Raw genomic sequence first — 20,630 nt, forward strand, 5'->3', positions numbered from 1 at the left:
GTAGAAGTCATCCTACATAGTTGTAAAAATATTATGAAGCTACTACTATACTCTAAAAGTCACTTTGTATTAACCATAGTAGATTTAAACTGAAAGGTTTAGTAGACATTTGTTTTATGCAGTAAATACTATGTTTTGAACAGTGAAAATACATGCCATTTTATACATTCAGAAGAAATTCAACATATTTTTAAAAGTAGGCTTTCTGCATAACATTAATTTGTCAGCTTCAATATACTAAACCATTAGTTCTGCTGTAACAAAGGGGATGCAACAGATGTCAAAGCAATATTTCTACATCTCTGATTTATGGAAATATTTAGAATCTTAAAAATTCAGTTTGGTTTCAAATTACCTACAAGTTCCTTCTCTGGCAAAAACTCGCTTCTCATTTTCAGGTTAGTTTGAGAAATATTTAATGAGGCGAGAAACACTATATAACTTTCCATCAATATACATAGGTATTCATGCATGAAAACTAAGTTAAAAGAATAATGAAACATTGTCTTAAAAGGCGACAAAAGCTAGAGCTTCAGAATTAATGCTGCAAATCTGGCTTCAATCTTCTCCAGTGAGTCTAGTTAGTACAGAAAAGTCTACAAATATTGGATGATTTGACACACCACATGTGCTGTTAAGGAAGAGTTAGATAAATATGATCCGCAAACATAATACACCACCACCACATAACGGCTTTTTACTAGTGTGCTGCAAATGCTTCTTTTGCCTTAGTGATGAGACATTAAGCACTCAGTTCTAAAGGTTTGACTTTTAGGGCAACTAGGAAATATAGGGGGAAGACCCCCTAAAAATTAAGCTTCAGCCATAATATAGTATGTCTTGTAAGTATACATTTAGGCAAGCTTTGAAAAGTTGAGGGCTTTAAAAAAGCATATTCTGTCAACTGCATAAATATTTTGACACTTTGTTTTGTGCTGTACTACAGAAATGTATAACTAGAAACAACCATACTTCCAAAAACGTTTCAGAAGAATTACTAATAAGAGGCAAGCTTCAAATGGCTTAGAGATTTGATTAACTACCCAAGTATGTTCATCTGAAACTACTGAGTCTGTCAAGGTGAACATTTTGGGCCAGATTGTCCAGTAGTATAAATTGGTGTAGCCTAAATGAAGCCAGTGGAGCTACATTGATTTACACAATCTCAAGTTCTAGACCCAAGAATAGGAAGAATGGTTCTCATAGTTATTTCAACACTTCGGTTTGGAATGTGAAGAAACAGGCAAGGGAAAAAAGGTTGTCTACCATTTCAAATCTTGAGAAAAGTTTGGCCAAATTTTGGGTTCATGTTTGGGTCAGTTCTTATTTTATCGGAACTGCCTTTTTCTAGTAACTGCTCTCCATATGCAGCATTTTTACTGTAAAATGTCTGGAAAGGTTTGTAATGTAATTTAAATGAAATGTGACAAATTATTCATAGAAGTAATGCGATAGCAGTTACAGTAACAAATCTGAAACCAACATGCCTGTTTCCTCTGCTTATGCAACCTAAGAACCACGCAGTAACAGTGAAACATGTTAATATACGTACTGGATAGCTTGTCCCATCCGAATAAAAGTTGTTAATACCCATAGGGCATTGGGCAAGAATAATTATTTTTTCCTCATTAGCTGTATTAATTTTGACATATGTGAAAGAAAACAAGTATTGCAAATTACACATAAACTCCTCATAAGGGCAGGAATAATTCTAGTAGCTGAAACATCTGTAAAGAAAAATGGATTGGATAGAGAGCTATTACCCTAACCAAAAAATGAGTAGGTTTGTTTTGTTCAGACAGACAGATCCCTTTTCAGAACAGGTTATACCCATCATTATGTCAAAACACTGACTTCCCTAAACAGGGACTAGAATCACTTACATCTTGCCCTGTTTACTGCAGAAGGAGTGAACATGTGTTCCTCCTTCCCCTCCATCAACACACTGCATCAGTTGAAAGATATTACAATGAATACCCCCACAGATATCTACTTTAAATCAAGTGAAAACAGGGATGAGAGACCAGACACCACGAGCCTTTAAGATCTATTTGAAAGGTCATAATTTTTAGTGTGCAATCAATGAGGGGGTGATGTGGGACCCAGATAAATATGGAGGCGGACTCCTTTGAAAAAATGAAGACACTACTGAATCATATTAACAGTAGGGCTTGATTTTCAACACCTCAGGAGACAGAGATGGCACACGAAAGTGTGAATGCAATGGCATGCTGAATTTGAACCCCATTGCTAGGATTGTATGAGCAAATAGCCAGTTCAATGCCTAATTGGCCTTGTGTATACACAATTGTGGTATCCACCCACTACATACAGCCCGAGTTATTTGACCTTTAGAAAATCAGGCCCTAAATACACTTGGGAGTCTCAGAATGCTTGGACACTAGCCACTGATCACTGAAATATTACATTAAAACGATAAGGCTACTAATATTTTTTTTTCACAAGACAGATTGATAGCTATATTTGCCAAGTTGGTGACGCTTAAAGGGGGGAAATGGTAATAAAGATGAAGACCCTAGAAACAGGAGAGTTTGTTCTAGCGACGAAATAGGTTAAACGTTTGTCCTCTGATTCCCGAGCTTTATTTCTGGTCCCAAATTGAAGAACTGTAAAACTTTACCTCCTAACACACACTGGAAACCATCCCCACGATAACCTGCCTTACACTGGCAACTGAAGGACCCAGGAGTGTTGTAGCAGAAAGCATCTGGATGACAGCGGTTCTGTTGACATTCATCTACATCTGTAAAACAGAAGATCAGGCAAGATAATTTCTCATGATATACAATAGTTTACAGATCACAGTTAAGTTGTTTGGTTTGGATTTTTTTAAGGTGCCAAAGTGGCTTAGGAGCAGAAGTCTCATTTTTAACAGTGGCTAACACCTAGGAGCCTACATTCCACTGATTTTCAATGGAACTTCAGCTCCTATGCCACTTTGTTGCTTTTGAAAGTTTTACCCCATATCTAGGTTAGGATTTGATTTCTAGAGGTAAAGCATGCAAAATTTATACAGAAAATTCTAAAAAAAGCATTGTTGACAGTTTACTAACACAGCTACCTACCCACATTATTAAAAATATTCTGGATTTCTGAAGCAACAGATTTATAGATTGGTGGGCCCTATAAAATGGTTAGGATTTGGCTGGCAAAGGTTCCAGTGCATACAATTATGGGAAGCCACCACTGCACTATAGTCCAAGCAATGCGAAAAAAAGCATGTTACTATTACAAATTCAGTGTGCCAGGCACGGTGGGACACATCCTCAACCGATATAAACGGACATTGCTCTACACTGATTTACACCAACTGAGGATCTGACCTGTTTTGTTTAGGTGACCATAAACTAACAGCTGTTTAAGATTATTGCAACTCTCCCTTCAGAGCCAGGCTACTTATCAACCACATCTGTAATGAGTCCTGGGTTACAAATGAGGGGGGAAATATAAGGGTTGAATTTTATGTCTGTCAGGAGACTTATCAACCAAGACACTTTCTATTTGAAAATTGGAAATAAGTGATTTAAAAATCAAACCAAGGCAGGTATCAACTGGCTCACTAGCATATATAATAATCAGCAAAACGGTACTAAATAAATAAATGGCGTTACGCACCCACACAGGAGCGTCCATCTCCAGAGAAGCCATCTAGACATGTGCAGATGTAAGAAGAGCCACCAACATACACACATTGGGCACGCTGACGAATATCACAATTGTGTGTGCCCATCACACAATGGTTTATAACATGTTCGACAGCTGTAAGTTTAGATAAACACAAAATTAAAAATGAGATTTTACACATTTAAATTTCCCTCTACTTAATCTGCAGCTAGAGATACATTTCAGAGAAAGAAAAGCAATTTTTCAAAGGTATAAATTACAAAGGAACCTTTGTTTTATTTATCTGTCTGTACTTACTTACACTATGTACCTTGCAGGACAAGGCCATTTTACAAATGAAGGGCTTCATCCGACTCAGCACCTTGCAGGTTTGGGCCAAAAATGTACTGTACTATGCAACAGAGAAGTCACCACATACACAAATCCTAGCATCCAAAAGATTTTTCCTTTTTATAATTAATCAAGGAGTGGATGACAAAATGTCAGGAAAATAACCTTGTACAGGCCTATCAACATGTTGGCTGAACTATCCGTCGAACGCACTGGGAATAATTCAGTATCCCACTAAACTAACCCAGGATTGTTGTCACTTGGCAACAGATGGGACCTGTGACTCAGTAGGAGCCAAATACATTTGTAGATTAATGAGGAGACGTTTTGGCTAATTGCAGCAGCTATCACACAATCTACTTACAGCTGTGTCTGCTATCACATTTCCTACAGTAACAACAGCTATTCCACGCCCAACACTACTTCTATCACTCTCCACAACTCCCCGTTTCCCACTTGTTGTGTCTAAGAGAAAGGGAAGAGGCAAAAAAGAATTAAAATAAATTTTGAAACCCCCTGTCCCCAGAAATATTTGAATCTGGAACACCTGCAGCCACAGCAGCATTCTAACAGCTGGGGCATGAGTGCTCACCAGGAGCTAGCCCTTCATGGGGTCTTTTCTAGGAGGGACAGGGTGACTGGAGAGCAAGGTCTGGATTGCTTCTCTCTTGGCAGTACAGACATATAGATTACAATGCTACCAGTAAAAGCTGCTGCCACAGCAAGATCTATGATGAGAGTCACTTTCTCTTCTTTTCCACATGAAAAGCCCTGGTAGAAAAGCACTGACACAGTTGGGATCATTTAGATTAGTTTCTCTATGAACGTAAGGTTTAAACATAGAGCCACAACCACCACCGGTTTTATACTCTGGACTGTTTATCCCCAAACCCTCCCGACCCTGCAGTCAATAATCGGAGCACAGCACCCATTTACAACCCTTTTCTCCACCGCTGAGGGAACCAACAGCTGCTGATCAACAGCCCTATGCCCAACTCCATATTACCGGCTGCATCGTCAATGGGACAACGTATTACGCAGCAACTAACCAAAATATTCAGTAAAAACGGAGACAACTCCAGTCACCTTGACATGTGCATAGGTCACAAGATTTTGGGAGTTTCATGCCACATGCACTTAATACAAGCACTAGGAAAGAGCTAAAGGTGAGTAGGAGCACTGCCTTGAGAGAGCAAGTTGCAGAAGCACAAAAGAAGGCAACAGACACCCACTCTGGTGCTTAGATTTGCAGAGTGCTGACTCTCCATCCCTGGGGAAGGGGAAGGGAAGAAGAGAGCCACTGGATTTGTTTTCATCAGCGTAGTACTCTCCATTCTCCTTCCAGCCCTGTACACTGCAGAGTTTATCTTTGCAATGCCTCCGCCAGAAAGAAAGGGCCAAACTGGGGGTCAACGGGATTAGATCAGGGACGAATTTGGCCAGAGCTGGTCACCGGAAGTGCTAAAAAGATAAACTTTATAGGTACATCCACATTACACACTCCTTACAGCGATGTGTAGCATACACACCTAGGTAGCCCTCTTTGCATGGGTACAAACAGCAGCACAGGCAGCGAGGCACTGCTTCAAAGACACACCTGAAGCCTGTGTGTATGTCCCCAGGCATATATGGCCCTCGACAGCCCAAGCAGTGCCCACCCTGCTACTTTTAGCGGAGTCGTGTCCCCCTGCCGCCCAGCTGCAGGGTGGCACATTTGCCCTTTAAAATCATTCAATATTCACAAGACTGTCCAAAAAGAGTGTCATGCATTTTTAGACAAGTTGCATCTATATGATATTAAACAGGATGAAAATTCCACATGGGAAATTAATCTGTGCATAAAGAAATTCACTTTAAACATGCATTCTGTACAAGCACCTTCAGACTTAGTCAGTTACTATAAAAGTTGAACTTCTGTACATGGAAAAGCCTGAGAGCGAGTGAGGAAAAAAAAAACGTAGTGAGCCTGTACTTGCCCAGAGTAGGAAACACCTGACTATATATTCTTAAATTCAGGTTTCCACCAAGCAGATGTTGAAACAACAAATATGTAAGAAAGGAAATATTTAATAAAAAGTTACTTGGCAGAGCCAATAAAGTTACTTATTTAAAGCTTTCACAGGCCACCTGACATTACACAGCTAACAATAAAATTTCCTCAAAACCCTAGAGGCTTAGATTTCTTTTTAAGCAGGGATTTAGCATGGTTTTTCCCCTCCAATGCTCTGCAGTTACAATTCCTTTTTAGCAAGTTACAACAGGAACTTCAAGACTCCCAACCTACACACAGCACTGGTCCACAACAGCATTAGTAGGGACTAGTTCTAAACAGCACACTACATTATCCAAATGATAAATCTGAGAGTTACATAGATTGACACCAAGCTGAAGGTAGACCCTTATCTGGACTAAAATATAAGAGAGCAAAAAGAGCTGAATTCTCCCTCTTTCTACCCGTAGATCCTTTTTTGGGAAGGAAAGGTGTGGAACAATTGTCTTTTCTAATCGCAAATCAGAAGGAATTTCCAACAGTGTTGAAATCTAGTTTCATAAATGGCATAATACAAGGGTAGAAGGTGGGCCTTTTGAACATAGGTATTTGGGTCCTACTCAGAGAATGTGGACTCCCTATTCCATGCTCCCCACATGGACTGCAGCCCAGGAGCAGCATAAGGTCCATAAAAGACGGGGGGCCAATGGTGCCTGAACCATGGCCCCATCCCCCCGTGCTGCCCCTTCTCCTGGAGCCCCTACCCTCACACCACCTCTTCCTGAGGCCTCACCACTGTTCCGCCCCTTCTCCCCAAGCCCTTCCCTTGCACCACCCCTTCCTCTGAGGCCCCACTCTGGCACTGCCTCTTCCCCCTGGGCGTGCCCCCTGCTCACTCCTCTCCGCCCCTTCCCCCCCACCCGTCGCTTGCCCTTATGGCAGGTAAAAAGTGGGAGGGACCATGGCCCCCTGGCCCCTCCTGTTGCGGCAACCCTGCTGCAGCCAGCTCACTTCAGGACCCCAACAATGCAGTCCAGCTCTCAGAAACAGCAAACAGAAAGCTTGTCAGCACATGCTCAGAAGTAGGAGCAACACAAAGGGACAGTTTAAAACTGGAGTTAAGACTGACCGGCCTTAAATTTGAAGACATTGTGAAATGAGATGGCATGTTAGTAACTGTTCATTTTAATTTTTCCCCCTTTACAACTATGAACACCAATTATGTTTGGAATCCACAGCTGAAAGTAATAGGCAAGTATGAAACAGCTGAGATCTGAAGACAGCCAATTTTAAAATCACATTGTTTAGATTTATATTCAGCCTTCAGGACAACTTAGCTGAGAATTGTACTAGTAAAGCATCAGTCTTTCTAAGAGTCATAGATGATCATTTTCTAACGTAAAAAGATACTGCATCCAACATGTGGTAGCTCTGCTTTGGACCTCATCATGATGGATAAAGATGAATTATTCACTGGACTAGTAGTTGGTGGTTGCTAGGGACCTGTGATCATCAACTGATTACATTCAACATGGACAAACAGAGGATACTCCCAACCAGGCACTCCTCCGTTCCTCACCTCTCCCTGCCCTACATTTTAGTTTTTTATAAATTTTATCCTGTTTTTAATTTTTTTAAATAAAACCTGACAAAACCTGGAAAATTTAAATAATGAAAATTGAAAACAAAAAAGTCCTTAATCATATTCAGTCTGTGATCCACCACACCTTCCAGATCCTTTTCTATTGTACTACCTAAATAGCTATCCCCCATTTTCTGCATTTGATTTTTCCTTGGCAAGTGTAGTACTTTGGACTTTTCTTTACTGAATGTCATCTTGTTGATTTCAGACCAATTCTCCAATTTGTCAAGGTCGTTTTGATTTCTGAGCCTGTCCTCCAAAGTGCTTGCAACCCCTCCCAGCTTGGTGTCACCTGCAAATTTTATAAGCACATTCTCTATTCCATTATCCAAATCATTAATGAAAATATTGACTAGTACTGGATGCAGGACTGACCCCTGCAAGACCCCACTAGATATGTCCTCCTAGAGTGACAGTGAAACATTGACAACTACTCTGAATATAGTTGTGCACTCATTTTATAATAATCTCATCTAGACCACATTTCCCTAATTTGCTTAGGAGAATGTCATTTGGGACATTAAAAGCTTTACTAAATCATGATAAATCATGTTGATGGCTTCCCCCACATCCACTAAACCAGTAAACCTGTCAAAGAAGGTAACTAGGTTGGTTTGGCATGATTTGTTCCTGACAAATGTATTTATTTATCACCCTATTATCCTGTTGGTGCTTAAAAAATGAATTATTTAATGGTTTGTTTCAGTATCTTTCCAAGTACCAAAAAGTTAAGTTAACTGGTCTATAACTCCCCAGGTCCTCTTTGTTCCCTTTTTTAAATGCAGGTTCTATTTTTGTCCTTCTCCAGGCCTCTGGGACCTCACCCATCCTCCATAAGTCTTTGATGATAAATCACTCATGGTTCTGAGATTGCTTCAGCTAGTTCCTTATGTACCCTAGGGAGAATTTCATCAGGTCCTGATAATTTGAACACATCTAGCTTAATTAATTCTTATTTCACCTGTTCTTTCCCTATGCTGGTTTGTGTTCCTTCCCACTTGTTAATATTAATCTTAAGTATCCGTTCTCAATTTTTTTTTAAACTCAAATTAAGCATTAAACACCTCAGCCTTCTTAATATAATTTGTTATGCACTCTCCTTTCCTGCTACATAGTGGACCTACATTTTCCTTCATCTTTCTATTGCTCCTGATGTACAAGGCTCTATAAGCCTCTTTTTATGTCCCTTACGAGGTGTAATTAATTTAGTGCCTTAGTCTTTCAGATTTGATTTTGTGCCTACATGCCTGTGCTATTCATTTGTACTCCTCCTTCATAATTTGTCCATGTTTCCATTTTTTTGGTAGGATTCTCTTTGACTTTCAGGTCATTCAAGAGATCCTAATGCATCCATAATAGCCTCTTACTATTCCTTTTTCTTTGCATTGGGATAGTATGCAGTTGTGCCTTTAATATTGTCTTCTTGAGAAACTGCCTGCTCTCCTGAATTCCTTTTTTTCTTAGATTTTCTTTCCATGGGACCTTACCTACTAGTTCAGAGTTGTTAAAGTCTGCTTTTTTGAAGTCTAATGCAATCCTTGGATGTATAAACAGGGGAATAGGAAGGTGACTTTATTTTTGTTTACAGCATTGGTGAGTCTGATACTGGAATACTGCGTACAATTTTGATATCCATATTTTAAAGAGTACATTTAAAAATTGGAAAGGTTGTAGGAAAGAGACAAACATTATTCAAGGGCTAGAGAAAATGCCTTCTAGTGACTTAGAGAGCTCAATCTGTTTAGCTTATCAAAAAGATGATTGAGAGGTGGCTTGATTACAGTGCATCTTCACAAGGAAAAAGCAGTGGGTACTAAAAGGCTCTTTAAACTGTGAAAACAGGACACACACCTAATGTTATACAAATTCTTTGAAGGTCACCTTTAAGTGACTTGCCCAAAGTAACAGCAAGAATCAGAAACAGAACCCACGAAACCTGACTCCCACATCTGTGCTCTGTGTAATGGTCCACACTGCCCAAAACCTGCTAGTAAATGATTTAAGAAAATCTGGAACTAAACTTACCCACGCAAGTCCGTCCATCATCTGAAAACTGATAGCCATCAACACACTCACATCGGAAAGTTCCTGGCTGGTTATTACAGACTGCATTGCTGCCACACACTGTCGGTTGCTCTGAGCACTCATCAACATCTGGAGAGTGTAACAAAGATTCTAGTTATTACAAAGGGGTGAACAATGTGGATCCTGGAAACAAGGGCATTACGCAACTACCAATAAATAAATAAATAGATAGATTAATAAAACTAATCTAAGAAACCAATCCATACACTAGTTGTGTTGTTATTCTTTAACATTTCCAAAGAGACATTCAAGAACTTTCCACAGGCCAATAAAGGTTCCTTTCCTAAGATGACATGATTGCACAAAGCTATAGCAGTAAAGTGTATCATTATTGTACAATATGGATTCAACCAACAATTGCTGCTGTAACTTTAAGTTAGATTTTAAAATAAATGATATCTTTTGTTGTTCATATATGTGCTATGTACAGCATGAGCATCACTGATTATGCTGGAGGCTTGTTACTTGTGGAGAACTACACTAATGCATAATAATTTATTGCATGTAATTGTCAGAGAGTACACATTCAGAAAATAAAATGGACTAATATTTTATTAAATTGTGCCATATAGCAGCTACCAACTATAGTTTAACTAAATGTAACATGTGGAGGACCTGTACAGATGTGATATTGATTCATAACTTTAACTGTAAGTCATGCATTCCAAGCTTTATATGATCATGTTTTATAGCTCTCCAGCCAGGAGGACCCCTAGTGTAGGCATCTATGGAATTTCTAATGTGACCTGGGATACATAGGAGGGACTAAATTATGAGAGGTTTCAGAGTAGCAGCCGTGTTAGTCTGTATTCGCAAAAAGAAAAGGAGTACTTGTGGCACCTTAGAGACTAACAAATTTATTTGAGCATAAGCTTTCGTGAGCATCCAAGGAAGTGAGCTGTAGCTCACGAAAGCTTATGCTCAAATAAATTTGTTAGTCTCTAAGGTGCCACAAGTACTCCTTTAAATTATGAGAGTCAGTCAAACAAAACACACATTATCACAGTTTAGCTTTGTCAGACTAATAACATATTTTACACTGAGAAGTTACCAAGTATAAAATAGTTATTACTCTGTAAGTCATACATTAAACTGCAGAGTCCTGTGAAATACTTAAGATGTGAGATTTTAGACAACAGGAATGCCACACAACTGAGAAGAACAGACTTCTTTTCAGAACTGCTTCTATTTAGAGTCCAGTCTTGAAAAGATGGTTCCAATGGCTTCTATTTTTCCCAAACATACTAAGATAGTGCAACTGGCTATTTGAAACGAGGCTTTACATTCCAATTCTTTACCCATTCTACAAAATTATTTAGAGTGCTCTAACAAAATACAGGTTCTATGGTAGTAGGTAGCTCTAATGAAACAGCTATATTCAATTTTTAACTAAAAGGAGGAGAGGTACACTTTTAAAATTACATAATAATTATACATTTAATAGTCTCTGGAAGTGAAAATGTTATCAGAGCCAAAAAGCAAGGGTAACCCAAAGACCTTTGTGATAATTTTCCCTCTCCTAGATAATTTTCTTTATCTCTTGTTTACAGAGGTTGCCCTGGGCTTAAAAAAAAAAATCAAGACAGTTGCAAAGATTTTGGATAGTACGTTAAAAATAAATATTTATCTACACTTATCACAAGCAGTATTTGAGGTACCACAGCTATGTCCTTTTCTAAATAATGTACTACTAATTATATCCATTGCATAGCCCAAGACATCCATAAACTAGTGTTTTACATGTACAAAGAGTTCAGTGCTCCCATCTAGGATTCTTAGTAAGACTTTGTGGAGACATAGCTGGGGGCGTTAGGTTTTAAACAGGTTTCAGAGTAGCAGCCGTGTTAGTTTGTATCCGCAAAAAGAAAAGGAGGACTTGTGGCACCTTAGAGACTAACAAATTTATTTGAGCATAAGCTTTTGTGAGCTACAGCTCACTTCATTGGATGCATTCAGTGGAAAATACAGTGGGGAGATTTATATACACAGAGAACATGAAAAAATACACACTGTAACGAGAGTGATCAGGTAAGGTGAGCTATTACCAGCAGGAGAGCGGGGTGCGGGGGGGGGGGAACCTTTTGTAGTGATTCATAGATTCATAGATATTTAGGTCAGAAGGGACCATTATGATCATCTAGTCCGACCTCCTGCACAACGCAGGCCACAGAATTTCACCCACCACTCCTGCAAAAAACCTCACACCTATATCTGTGCTATTGAAGTCCTCAAATCGTAGTTTAAAGACTTCAAGGAGCAGAGAATCCTCCAGCAAGTGACCTGTGCCCCATGCTACAGAGGAAGGCGAAAAACCTCCAGGGCCTCTTCCAATCTGCCCTGGAGGAAAATTCCTTCCCGACCCCAAATATGGCGATCAGCTAAACCCTGAGCATATGGGCAAGATTCATCAGCCAGATACTACAGAAAATTCTTTCCTGGGTAACTCGGATCCCACCCCATCTAATATCCCATCACAGGCCATTGGGCCTATTTACCACGAATATTTAATTACCAAAACCATGTTATCCCATCATACCATCTCCTCCATAAACTTATCGAGTTTAATCTTAAAGCCAGATAGATCTTTTGCCCCCACTGCTTCCCTTGGAAGGCTATTCCAAAACTTCACTCCTCTGATGGTTAGAAACCTTCGTCTAATTTCTAGTCTAAATTTCCTGGTGGCCAATTTATATCCATTTGTTCTTGTGTCCACATTGGTACTGAGCTTAATCAAGGTGCGCCATTTCCAGCAGTTGACAAGGACATCTGAGGAACAGTGGGGGGGGGGGGGGGAAGGGAATAAACATGGGGAAATAGTTTTACTTTGTGTAATGACCCATCCACTCCCAGTCTTTATTCAAGCCTAAGTTAATTGTATCCAGTTCGCAAATTAATTCCAGTTCAGCAATCTCTCGTTGGAGTCTGGATACAATGCATCCGATGAAGTGATGTACTCCTTTTCTTTTTGCGGATACAGACTAAGACGGCTGCTACTCTGAAACCTGTCAGACGTTCTTGTCAACTGCTGCAAATGGCCCACCTTGATTAGCACTACAAAAGGTTTCCCCCTTCCCCCCGCCCCCGCTCTCCTGCTGGTAATAGCTCACCTTACCTGATCACTCTCCTTACAGTGTGTATGGTAACACCCATTGTTTCATGTTCTCTGTGTATATAAATCTCCCCACTGTATTTTCCACTGAATGCATCCGATGAAGTGAGCTGTAGCTCACGAAAGCTTATGCTCAAATAAATTGGTTAGTCTCTAAGGTGCCACAAGTACTCCTTTTCTTTTTGAGGTTTTAAACAGTTCATTAAAACTGCTTCCTCTTTTATAAGCAGCTAAATTGAGGTTGCTTCACAATAAAATCTGAAAAAAGCAAAGCAACCCTGTGGAGTATTAACATATATACAGAGCAGCACTTTTAATCTAGAAAAGCTCTTACAGCATTGGCTATTGGTCCAAGTTTTTCCAGTCAGCAACAGCTGAGATGGCATAAGGGGATCCAGTAAACCAAGAGGAATACCGATTCAGACTAGACAAGCAAAACAAATGAATTTAACAATGATTAATTACCTCAATTGTGGCCCAACCATATTATAAACAGAGTATGGCCAGACTCTGTGGACTGGGAAAACTGTGCTTTAAATTGTAAAATTTCACTTGGTCTTCACACAAATCTTCAAACTGGAATCCATTACTAACTGAGCCTGGTACAAAAAATAACCTAAAGATTGGATTTTATTGGGTCTTTTGAAGATAGTGGAAAGACTGCTATTGATTTCAATATTAACTGCTTTGATCAAGGCCATAGTAACATTTGTTATAGGTAGTCTGTGAGCAGAAAATAGCAATCCTTTTAGGAATATGCTGTGTATGTAGGTTTGGTAGCAGAGCAAAAAAAACTTTCGGGATTTTGAAAGGCAAAAATATTACAAAATTTCTGTCAGTCATTACAAAGTTCTAATATACACACAAGCTCACCAAGGAAAAAATGTGTGTAATTATTTTGAACTGTCTTCTTCCCCCACTATGAATAAATTCATAGTGGGAAAAAAGCAAAAACCTTATTTAAATATTTAATATTATTTGTTTATACTATGATAGCACTCAAGCTCCAGTTAACCTTAGGGTTCTTTGTGCTAGGCACTATATAAAACACATAGTGAAAGAATTTCTGCCTCAGAAAGCTTTAGAGAACCATATTCCAATAGCAAGATTTTCAAGACATGTTTTAATAGTCCAGGCCAAAAGGGTCGGTTCTGAGGGTTAATATATTCCATCGATGGCAAGCAGAATCTACACAAGCCATTATTCTGATGCATAAATGTTTCTCATACCGTAACAAATACGTCCATCTCCACGGAAGCCTACAGAGCATTCACAGGAGAACTGATTTCCTGTTCCTGGACGACATACTGCATTGGTGTCACAACCATGGGTTCCAGAGTAGCAAGGATTTCGGCTGATATCAGCAGAACCATCTGTTCAAAGAGATTGTATTTAACCACTGAAGAAGCTAAAATGAGGCCAAGTTAAATGTGACTATCTGACAAACATTAGTCTCTTACAGCCCTTATTTAAAGGGAAGTTTAAAGTCTGAATCCATCCCTGCAGCAACATGAGGACTGAGGCAGAGACTGAGGAGAGATTGCTTACACCTGCAGTATGTGTGGGGGCCAGTTTTGTGCCAGTTGGACTCATCAGGGAGAGGGGTTCCTACAGTTGAGATGCAGGTCAACTATCAGTCACGCCTTTTACCTCAAATATGACAGCACAAGGTCTTCCCAAGAACTTTTACAAAGGAACATGGGTAAATTATAAAAACAATACAGATGACACTTTTACACAGAAAAGCCCAAAGCAAATTATATACACAATTAAAAAGCAAGGTTAAGTCAATTCACGTGTATAGTTACCTTCCAGTCTCTTGAGTTGCTAAATAAGATTGTTTTGTTTGGGTTGGGGTGCTTTTTTTAAGTAGCTAGGGATGCCTTATTTCTACCTGTATCCTTGCTGTCAAAAACTAACATACTCCTTTCTGTACTCACTTGGTTTGTATTTTTAAATTGTTCCTTCATTCATACCTAATTTAATTCCTGCAAAAAAGAATTTCACTAACTTGTCATTAAGGTTGCCCAGACTTATCAACCTTTGCACAAATATCCTTTAAAATAAGTGTCAGATTGAAACAAAACCAAAATTAATAAAAGAAAACCCAACACACACAAACAAGTTTATCATTTGACTCAAATAAAACATTTTGTATAATTGGCTATTGCACATCATCCAGAAATGAAATGCTATGACTGGCTGAAAGATGGCTCTTAGAAACTAGCTTCTGTTTAATGGCACATGATTCATTCTAGTACTGGGTTGTTTTTTGATGCAGTGGGTTTGTGCTCCCATACAGTATAAAAAGGGATTCATTGACGACAGAACTGTTATTCGTTTAAAAGATAAAAGTACATGAGGTAAATGAAAATTCTCCATGGATGTATTAGTAAGGAAAAGATTCATACTGGTATTTTCCAAGTAGCCTACGAGTTAGGCACTCAAATCCCACTTAAATTCAATAGGAGTTAGGTGCTCAATTTACAAGAAGTATTTTTGGACCTTTTTTAAGAAAGGTCCATAGGCATTTTTAATTCCAGGTAAGTAACGCAGCTATATAATCTATTTCATTAACATCCAGCTAATACAAAGTCAAATATGAAGGAGTTTATCTCCCACAATCCAAGCCCCAAAAGAGGAATTGAAGAATTATCATATACGTACCACTGACTGGGCCAATTGAGTTGCTCATAGCATATCGCAGAATTTGTTCATCCCTATTATACAGGACAAAGACACTGTCTACTGATAGTTGCTGTGTGGCAGAAATAGCGTGATGTGAGTCATCGTGAATGCATTCGTCAAATGAGATGGTCTGTCGCCACTGGTAGGCTACAGTGTAGGAGGGAGAAATCCCATCTCGTTCTGGTTCTGTCACTGTGTACTCCCTGGTAGAAGATGATGTGATCACTGAAATACAATAAATACCACATGGATAAGAGAGGAAAGGGAGAGTACAAAGCCCATTTCCATCTGCAGACATGGATCAAAGCAAGGTAGTATTAAACAGAATTTTACAGACAAGCAGCTATAAAGCACTCAGGGCCGGCTCTAGGCACCAGTAAACCAAGCCTCCCTCCCCCCCCTTTTTTTTTTTGGCTTTGGCAGCACTCCGGCCCTTTTTTTTGGCTTCGGCTGCATTCCGCTTGGGGCGGCAAAAAACCTAGAGCCAGCCCTGAAAGCACTGCCATGTTTCTCTATTCAAAAGGAGGAAATTTCACTTGATTTGGCCTGCCTTTTGTTTTCATGTATCAGAGTTTCAAACAATGTGCTAACTATTTATCTAAACATAATTTAGCAAATTTGTATGGTTGGTAAGACATGGAGAAAAGGCAAATTCAGTTTAAGAAACTTGTTATGCAAGTTCACCAAAACAAGTCACTGAATGTTCAAAAAATCTAAAAAGAACAGCAGCCACTAATACCCAAAACACTTGCTCTTTGTTCATTTCAATGTGTTATCTCGATTTTCCGACAAAATCCTGAATAAAATATAAGAACTATCAAATCTGCAAGTTCCATAGCAGTTTTCTGTATGGTGAAAAAGAGACCAAGGCCATGATCCTTCAAGAAGGTCTGCCTGGATTAACTGTAATGCCCAACCCCCTCTGAAGTCAGTTGAGCTCTAAATGGATACAGGGCACCACCTGCATGGATCTGCTCACAGGATTTAGGCCAAAAAGGTGAATACCTGCTATCTGGCAGCCCATTATTCAGACAAGTCCAGTATGCTATAAGCTTCTTCAAGGCGTGTCAAGCTAAGTAAATAGGATGGCACTATCATTGGTGAAATAAGCAGCTGTTTATGATTATGTGAGGTCTAATTTAGCAGATACATATTTCTGCAGTTTCTTGAAGGAAGAGAGACGCGGAGATGGGGTGGCACAAGGAACTGGAAATGGGCTAAACAGCCTCTTGCTTCCACGTTGCTCATTCATATCCTGCCCAAGTCACAGTGACAGATAGTTGTTACTACCAGATAACTGGTAATTGACCTATGTGAACTGATACGTACGTCTCAGTCCAGTTCCTAGTGGAGCATTGCAAAAAGCCTCACAGCAATACGTACAGTTAATGGTAGTCTTAGGGTATGTCTACACTACCTGCTGAATCGGCGGGCAGTGATCCATCTAGCAGTGGTCAATTTATCACATCTAGTCTAGACGCGATAAATCGACCCCCGAGGGCTCTCCTGTCGACTCCTGTACTCTACCACCGCGAGAGGCACAGGCGGAGTCGACGGGGGAGCGGCAGCAGTCGACTCACCATAGTGAAGACACCACGGTGAGTAGGTCTAAGTACGTTGACTTCAGCTACATTATTCACGTAGCTGAAGTTGCGTAACTTAGACCGATCTCCCACCCCCCTTCCGCCCCCATTGTAGACCAGGGCTTAGAAAACAGACCAAGGACAGAATAGGATGAAAAACCAAATTACCCTCTCCTCTTGAGCCCTCTAGATCAAAACTGAAACATTAGTAAGCAATGCAGGAAATTTTCACTGTTGCTGTCTACACTGCATCAGTTTTGTAGATAAAAGAAAGGCCCCTTCAGTGTCTCTAGAGTTGTCAGTCCAGCATTTTTTGACACCACATAATTAAAAAAAAATTCAAAACCTCACATAAGAGACCAAGAACATGCAATTTTCAGAGATAAAGGTTATTAAAACATTCTCACTGAGTTGTTCCAAAGAGCCAAAGAACAAGTATATGGTAGTAAACTCTACACTGAAAACTGGTATGAACCTATGTAACAGGCAATGTTTTTTCAGATTCTTATTTTCTCTTCTGATGAATATGGTTGATAATCACCTCCATTAATTCATGTTGCTTCTTACCAGAACTAGAAGAGTGATAGAGCTCATTGTATGGTTCTATGTGAACTGATGCACCAAATGGGATCTCGGGTACTTTGCCCTCCATTTCTGTGCTGATTGTAAGATGACCATGTTCATCGATTCCACTGAACTTTTGCTTGATAACCAACTTCTCATTACTGCCAAGGAAGGTAACTTCAGCTTGCCGTGTAAACTCACCACCTAAAAATCAAGATTAGGCAAACCATGACTAAGTTTGAATCCATCTAGTCAAATTGTTGCCCACAACCCTTCAAAACAAAAAAAGAAAAAAGAATAAACAAACAAAAAAAAGCAAATATTTTCTCCAAGCTATTATGCAAGATCTTCTAATAGTTCACGGTTTTTTTTCCATATAAGGGAAAAATTATTGTTCTAGAAATTGCCATTGACACACTATCACTGAGTATAGTAAAAGAACCCAGACTTTTATGTACTAAACATTTTGAACTGTAAATAAGGCAGAAGAGAAGGTTTCAGATCAAGAGAAGAGTTGAGGCAGAGCCAAAATATACAATAGTAAGTCTTATCATGTGTGCTATAGTTGAAAAAGTGGTTTTATTCTTTAGAGAAAATATCTCTATTAAGAGAACACTGATTTAAAACAGACAGAACATTTCTGGTCCCAAATTTTAAAAAAATTGAAATGCACATTATAAATTCCTGAACTAGCTTCCAGGAAGTCAATAAATAAATAAATAAATAAATACACAAAAAAACAAGAAAAAAATTCTATATTCAATTAACATACTGATGAGGCTGACAAAATTTGTACCACAGAACTGTAAAGCATCAAATTAAAAAAATGCATAAACTCTAAATCAGGTTATATTCACAGATGGGTCTGAGAATTTGAATCAATCCAGAAATTCAGGCCCATCTCTAGTTATATGTAGAATTGAATTACAGAAATATTTCTGAAATGTATAGGAATTTTAACAAAAATCAGTGAATCTCTCACTTGCCTGCCAAAACTGCAGTTGAAGGTTCTGCACTTCCCCTGCAGCATTTCCCCTGGTGATATCATTAGCACCTAAAGCCTAATATGTTTTAGGTATTCATAGGGCCAGATTTTCATTGCAATCTGGCCTCTTCTTTGCAGGTGCTCAAAAGCAGCCAAATCCATCTAGCTGAGAATACCCCCAGCATGGGGACCTTTTAGCTATCAGTGGCTGTATAGCCAGCCCAGCACAGAGGCACAAGGAGGGAGCTTAGCCAGGACAGAGCTAGCATATAGTTCATTTGGGACTATAAGCAACTGAAATAGCTAACTTACATGGTGACTCAGCACAGCTATACCCTGATAATCAGGGTGCTGTAACTGGCTCCCCAATAACCCCACATCTTTTTTGTGTCAAGCAAAAGCTGAGCAAAGCAGAGAATCTGGGTTGAAAGTCTTTTTGCTGTTGTAGGAGAAAACACAGATCCTTGCACTCCAGTCTTGGCAGGTAAAAAGTTCACCTTTCAGGCTCGAATTCTGCTTTCATCTCATTGTGTTGTATTTTTGTTTACAGGTGGGATTTTCAAAAATCCCAAACTCACTTAGAAGCACAATTCGTACTGAAATTCAGGGGGACTTGTATTCCTAAAAAACTTTGGGAGTTTTGAAAATCCCACCCTTTGTGTTATACACCTTATTTGGTGCCTTACTTAAAAGATTTCTCTATACAAGGCAATAAATATGCCCCCAAATGATTTTACAGTAATCAGAGGGGAAAAAACAGGTTTCCCCATTTAGGGATAACTACCAAGAGACTTGAAGTGGCTACCAAACATTTCAGTTGCAGGGAGGTGCAGGTGCTCAGCACCTCTCAGGAACGGGTCCTCTGGCTCTAATTCTCCTGTCATTAGAAGGACAGCCTCCCCATAGCACATTGATAGACTAGGATAATATTAAACATCAGCAAAAGTGTACAGTCTGAGAAAGCTCAGGACTCTTTTCATGTGGTATCATAAACAAAAATCTCACCACATTTTAGGCAATGTCAGCAGGCAGCAGCTGTTGCAAAGGAACAAATGTAAATACTGAATTTTTGAGGACACCAAAACATTTAAACCGAACTTTCATTTGAGGGTGTTTCCTTTCTACCTTGTTGCTTGTTAGCTGCTTCTTTCAAGTGTCTCAAGGCCAGCTTTGTTGCCATACTAGGGTACAACAAGACCCATTGCTTTCATTAGCATTTTAAATTTTATAAATTTGTGTACAAGTATAATTTAAAAATGACTCTACAGATTTAAGTCTTTACTATTTAGTGGGGAGGAGCATCTTTTTATGCTAGTTCTGTAATATAAAGGTTTCCCTATGCTGAAAGATTCTCCACACTTTGCAACAGTTGTGATTTATTGAATTAAGAGCCATTTACATTTTTATGACTATTTACACAACTGCCAAATAGCCAGCTGTATTAAGAAGGAACAAATTAAAGATGCAAGTCGAGGGAAATTTATCTTTCAAGTGATGTGATTGTGGTGTTGTAGCCAGGATGTTGGTCCCAGGATATTAGAGAGACGGGGTGGGTGAGGTAATATCTTTTTAATCTGGAATTTCCAAACCTGTAGAAGAGCTCTGTGTAAGTTCGAAAGCTTGTCACTCTCACCAACAGAAGCTGGTTCAATAAAACAGAGGTTCTTAACCTTTTTCTTTCTTAGTCCCCCCCCCCCCCCCCGACTGCTATGAAAACTCCACGGCCCACCTGCACCACAACAACTGTTTTTCTGCGTATCCAGTAGATTAAAAGCCAGGGCTGGCATTAGGGGCTAGTAAGCAGAGCAATTTCCCGGGGCCCCACACCACAAGGGGCCCCCGCGAAGCTAAGTTGCTCAGGCTTCGGCTTCTGCCCTGGGGGGCGGGGCTCGGTCTTCAGCTTTTTGCCCTGGGCCCCAGTGAGTCTAATGTTGGCCCTGCTCTCTGGTTTGTTTTGGTGGATCCCTTGAAACTGGCTCACAGCCCCCACACCCATGGGGCCCCGGACC

General features: G+C 39.6%; 1 protein-coding gene across 1 annotated transcript in view; it reads right to left on the reverse strand.

Annotated features, from left to right (window-relative positions):
* Nucleotides 1-20,630, reverse strand: part of NID1 (nidogen 1) — an 80,766-nt gene that overhangs the window by 36,317 nt on the left and 23,819 nt on the right. Inside the window, exons 7-12 of the mRNA XM_074948887.1 lie at nucleotides 17,640-17,840; nucleotides 15,469-15,714; nucleotides 14,031-14,174; nucleotides 9,633-9,761; nucleotides 3,637-3,780; nucleotides 2,642-2,764 (exon numbers count right to left, since the gene is read on the reverse strand). Of these exons, the coding sequence (XP_074804988.1) occupies nucleotides 2,642-2,764; nucleotides 3,637-3,780; nucleotides 9,633-9,761; nucleotides 14,031-14,174; nucleotides 15,469-15,714; nucleotides 17,640-17,840 (987 nt within the window). The remainder of the gene's footprint in view (nucleotides 1-2,641; nucleotides 2,765-3,636; nucleotides 3,781-9,632; nucleotides 9,762-14,030; nucleotides 14,175-15,468; nucleotides 15,715-17,639; nucleotides 17,841-20,630) is intronic.

The sequence above is a fragment of the Natator depressus genome, chromosome 3 (assembly GCF_965152275.1).
Source record: "Natator depressus isolate rNatDep1 chromosome 3, rNatDep2.hap1, whole genome shotgun sequence".
Lineage (NCBI taxonomy): Eukaryota > Metazoa > Chordata > Testudines > Cheloniidae > Natator > Natator depressus.